Raw genomic sequence first — 5,663 nt, forward strand, 5'->3', positions numbered from 1 at the left:
AATTGATGGTCATTAATTAAAGGTCATATTGTCTATCTGTTTGTAAATGATATATTTCCATTGGTGATGTGATTTTTACCATTACTATTATTATATTGAGTAGACGGTTCCTGTGTTAAATAAGTACGATTGCTACTACGTACTTGAGAAGATGGATTAAACAAATATTGCGAATTGGACGAATTTGTATTAAAATGATTAGGCATTAAAGAATGTTTATATTGAAATTTTGAATTTGGATGTTGTGTACATTTTTCAAAATTTATAGTTCCTTTTGGTTATTTTTTTAATTAAACCATGTTCTTCTAATACTTGAAACGCATCCCTAATATTAGTTAATTTTGAATTTATAATTATAGTAGCCTTATTAATATCAATTTTATTTAAAAAAGTTCGTAATATAAATTTGTCTACACTGAATAATTCGCTGGTACCCCTTCGCACTCACCTTGCACACACGCACTTTCTTTCCGCTTTAAGGAGAGACTTTGTTTTTCAAATTTAAAAGTTACAAACTTCCGCTTAGTTTATTCACGAGTTTTTAATGGTTTAACAATTTAAGTTTATGTGTAGGTATGTATATGTTCACGTATATAAATTAAAAAATGAAACATTTAAAAGGATGTTCAAAATACTAATTTTAAGGAGGGGCGTGCGCGTAGACTGGCGTTAATAGCTGAACTGCCGTGTCGCTGATTTGGCACGATGATGGGAAGCGGCCGTGCGCGCTCGTTAATCATTATTTCGGAGTTCACTTGACACCGCTGCGGCCAAAGGATGCGCACATGGCCGCTGAATTAAGTTTGTGGTTCGCCTTCAACCGGGTTTTCTTTGTCAAATTCAAATTTTTCGTTCATTTTACAACAATTTACAAGTTAGAAAGATACTTAAAATAGCTCACTATGTCATTGTTGATCGCTGTGGGGACACGTTTTTATAATTCGTCATACGACTCTTTGATTCCGAAATTTTTAATCGTTGCATGTTTCACATAATCCCATGATGGTATTGGTCCCAGTGTTCGAAGAATATAATAATAATAGGTAATAATAATAATAATAATAATAATAATAATAGTAATAATAGGTAATAATAATAATAATAGGTAATAATAATAATAGTAGGTAACAATAACAATAATAATAATAGGTAATAATAATAATAATAATAAAATAAGAGAAGTTAAAAGTAAATTTTTAGTGGGGCGGTTAGGAAAACGCACTAAAATAGCTGTATTTCAAAGACATGTTGTGAATACACTAATAAATGAATTAAAACTTTTCTGCTTTCAGATGGGTGATTATTCGGTTTCTCTAAAAGCGCCTGGCCGTAATAAACATTTCCGCGTACACGTTGAAAACAATATGTATTGTATTGGCCAACGTAAATTCCATACACTAGATCAATTAGTAGATCATTACCAAAGAGCACCGATCTATACGAATAAGCAAGGTGAAAAATTATATTTAGTACGACCGCTGCCAAAAGCTAATGGCACGTAAATAATCTACATTCGCGACAGCAGAGAAGCATAGTCCTCGTGATGTGTTCTTATTTCATATGTCATAAGACGGGAGCTACTTTATACACAATGCATATATATTTATTGATAGAACAGGTTGCTAATGCCTGTGGTATCGCAAACAAATTTAGTTATATAATTTTACCGTTACACATTATTTTAATACAAAATATGATATTACTACAATGATTAATGTGTAAATGAAAGGCTATTCAAAATGATAACATGAAAAAGAAAAAAATGATAACAATTAGAAATTCAGCACCGATGAATATCGTCAAATTATCACAATTTAGTGCGAAATATTAGCTATTTTTTAACAATAAAAAGCAAAGCGGCTATCTCTTAGAAGCAACTACCAAAAACGAGAACTTAAATTTATGTATATGTATTGCAAAATTTATGAGTCACTTAATGCATATTATAATAAATATATATATATTTAAAACCTATCATGAATAAAATGTCACAGTAATATATAACATAATTAATTTTATTTTCATCAGAATATTTTATTGTATCATTTGGTCTTCTCTAACGGCTTTAAGAAAGTTTTGAAGAAGATAAGCACGGAAAATAGCAGGTTAATTAAATTGGTAACAATTTTCAAGTAGCCAATATCCAACATTAAAAAAAAGTAAGTGCGCCTGGGCCACACTGTAGAAGCGAAACTTACGTTACTTATCTATCTATACATACACACATCTGCTTTTGCTTAAAGTTATATTTTTTCGCTTTTTTTCTATCACTGTAGATCCCTATCTCTACCACTGTTCGTTTTAATAACATTCATGTTATTCTTTTTTTCCATTATCTTCATTTTTATCTTCATACTCTATCGATAACAAAATCGATTATTACGTCCATCAAAATATGGATAACAAAATCGATGACAAATTCGATAAAAATTTCAATAGCAACATCGATAATACCATTGGTAGCTAAATCGATAACAAAATCGATAAAAATCGTTAACAGAATCGATAAATATCGATAACAAAATCGATAAATATCGAAAACAAAATCGATAAATATCGATAACAAAATCGATAAATATCGATAACAAAATCGATTTATATCGATAACAAAAGCGATAAATATCGATAACAATATCGATAAATATCGATAACAAAATCGATAAATGTCGATAACAAAATCGATAAATATCGATAGCAAAGTCGATAAATATCGATAACAAAATCAATAAATATCGATAACAAAATCGATGAATATCGGTAACAGAATCGATAACAAAATCGATAAATATCGATAACAAAATCGATAATAATCGATAACAAAATCGATAATTATCGATATCAAAATCAATCAATATCGATAACAAAATCGGTAAATATCGATAAAAAATCGATAAATTTCGATAACAAAACCGATAAAAATATCGATTATTTAATCGATAAGTGGAGAACCTCGAAAATCTCTAAAATCCCAAAATAGTTCCCAGATTGAGTCTCTGTGTCTCTCTCTTTATCCTTTTCTCTTTAATTACCTTTATTTTAATCTTTCTTCCCCTATCTTCATCTTTACTTTTATCGGTATCCTCATCCTCATCTTTGTTTTTACTTTTATGTTTACCATTTTCTTCATCAACATATTCCCCTTCATCTTTGCCCTTATATATATAAGTAAAGTGTTTAAATTTACCTTGGTCTTCGTTTTTACCTTTATCTTTACACATATTTGTTTTTGAATTTGTTCTTATTTTTACCTTTGCCTTTATAATTTTCTTTATCTATGTACGTACTCACCTTTACTTTCATTCTTGTATTGTTAGTTCTAAGTGTTATCCTCAAACCTTTTATTAGCAAGTTTTTGTTAAATTCATACCATATGCATACACACAAGAAGTACTTATTTCAGCCCCAACCATTTCCGTTGCATCATTTCCGTTGCACCATTTCTGTGTGCAATTTCCGCTGAATTTGCCAATTTACTCCCACCCAACCAACCGCCGCTAAAGAAGTTTCACTTCAAAAATCTGCTAAAGCTCTAAATTTGCGCTTCGGAATGCAAAACAAGTGCACTGAAATCCCGTTAATTGCAACCTTATGTGAAAACTTCAGGTTTTTACTATCATTACAATTTTTTAAGAGTGAAAGTAAGAATTGAATTTACTTCATTTATTTGCAACAAGTAATACCCACTACATATTGCACGTTTAATAATATACAAAATTATTTCCAAATTTAAATTTTGTGGGAAAACGCAATCAAAGTTTGCTCAACTCATAAAGTTGGTGTACCAAAAGACAGATATCTTCGCCATTTTTAAGAAGTTTAGTTATCTGTTAGTCAACATATTTTCCTCGTCAAGCTTATTATAGACCAAGAGCTTATGACCAAAAATCCCATCATACTTCAGATCGATTGAAATTTTTTGCGAGCTTAGCTTGTTAATATATAAATCGAGATCCGCAGGCCTGGCTGCTGAACAGCAGCCTTGACCATGCGTTTTAGCTATTAAAGATGTCAATAATAAACGATTACTCAACATACTTTAGATGACTTGAAATTTTGGTAGAAATTTATTTACAGTATATAGAAAATGCATTCAAGGCTGCCTGCCCATTCTTATGGTCTTAAAATACTGCCAGACCTTGTTGAAAGTGTATTTTGCAAATATAAGTCAACATACTTCAGATGGGCTGTCCTTTTAACAGCACATTAGTAATATTCGGGCATGTGCTGCAAATCGTACGATTTGAAATCGGTGCGATTTACAAAATTTATTAGGGAGAATTCTTATCAAAACGGGGAAAAATTGCCTCTAATATATTCTTCGATATGACGCCCTTTTGTGTTTCTATCAGTTTTTATTTGAAATATTTATTACTTGCATTAATTATATTAAAATATATTTTGCAAATCGCATCGATTTCAAATCGTACTTGCAGCTTATGCCTGATTGTAAATAGATGAAATTTCTACAGCCAGCCCCTTCTGATGGCCTTAGAGTACTGCCAGACTATGTTGAAAGTGTATTGTGGCAAGTATAACTCAACATACTGCAGATGACTTGAAATGTTGATGAAATTTTATTTACAGTGTATAAGTTAACTTTTTCAAATTAAATGCCTGATCTGCTCAGTTTTACACGCGCATGAAAAGTAACTAAACACCACATCCGCCGGGAACGAACATAACAACAACGTGCACTGGCAAACAGACGTTGGAACAATAATAGCGCGAATTCTGCAGACATCGCTTCAACTACAAGTTACTGCTGTTACGCGGCCAATCCGTGTGACCAAATAACAACTCTAGCTGTAGGGCAAATTTACTTTGTTAAAAATATTTTGTAGTTAGTTCTGAAGTAGCAATCAAAGAATAAAGGCCAGAAAAATTAACTAACGGGATTTTATTCAGATGGCGCCCGACGCGAATTTTAAAGTCGTACTAAAGTAGTACGCGAATTTTAAAGTTGTCCTAAAGCATTAGGAAACAACCACCAACATACCAACGCCTGTAGTACTAGTTCGCGGCGCCCTTCACAAGGAAATCCAAGAGGACCTCAGTAAGCCGAATTTAAACGGACAAACAGGACACATCCAAATGGCAGAGTGGAGGATGGTTAGATCCCCCCTTCGTCATTGAACTACAATTATTTACTTTTGAATTAATAACACAATACTATTTTATCCTTCTGATTAATTTTTTTTTATTTCAGACGGATGACAATGAATATATAAGTAGTCCACTTGCAAACAGCGCACTATGGGAAATTTTACCCTACTTTGTAGCCAAAATTCGAAAAGTTAAGACATCAATATAAAACTTAGCCCAGTCGTAGGACTAGAAGTAGTTTCCTTGCCGCGCAAAAATTAGCCCGTAATGGTCGCACCTCCAAAAAATAGCGTAATGGTCACACGGGGTTCAGTGGACCCCAACCCAATAAACAGATGCCTCGTAAGTTCTATTTTAAACAGCGACTCGAATCCTCCACTGACCTTGAGTTTAAAACTTTGTTATCTGACAGGTTTTTTTCCAACTTTTAAATTATAACACCGTGAATTATTTCATAAAACTCATGATTTTGTACCAAGTAGTTACCTAAGAAAAATTATAATTTCTTAAATATCGCACAAAATCGCAGTATAAGATTATGGCTAAATAAGAGATCAGGG

At 32.0% G+C, this 5,663-nt stretch overlaps 1 protein-coding gene across 1 annotated transcript in view; it reads left to right on the top strand.

Moving 5' to 3' along the window:
* Window positions 1-1,970, top strand: part of LOC118749638 (cytoplasmic protein NCK1) — a 155,388-nt gene extending 153,418 nt beyond the window's left edge. The window contains exon 5 of the mRNA XM_036484438.1: window positions 1,293-1,970. Coding sequence (XP_036340331.1) covers window positions 1,293-1,502 — 210 coding nt within the window. The 3' untranslated portion in view covers window positions 1,503-1,970. The remainder of the gene's footprint in view (window positions 1-1,292) is intronic.
* Window positions 1,971-5,663: the final 3,693 nt, after the last annotated feature.

The sequence above is a fragment of the Rhagoletis pomonella genome, unplaced genomic scaffold, assembly GCF_013731165.1.
Source record: "Rhagoletis pomonella isolate Grant_MI unplaced genomic scaffold, Rhpom_1.0 Rhpom_scaffold_00025, whole genome shotgun sequence".
Taxonomy (NCBI): Eukaryota; Metazoa; Arthropoda; class Insecta; order Diptera; family Tephritidae; genus Rhagoletis; species Rhagoletis pomonella.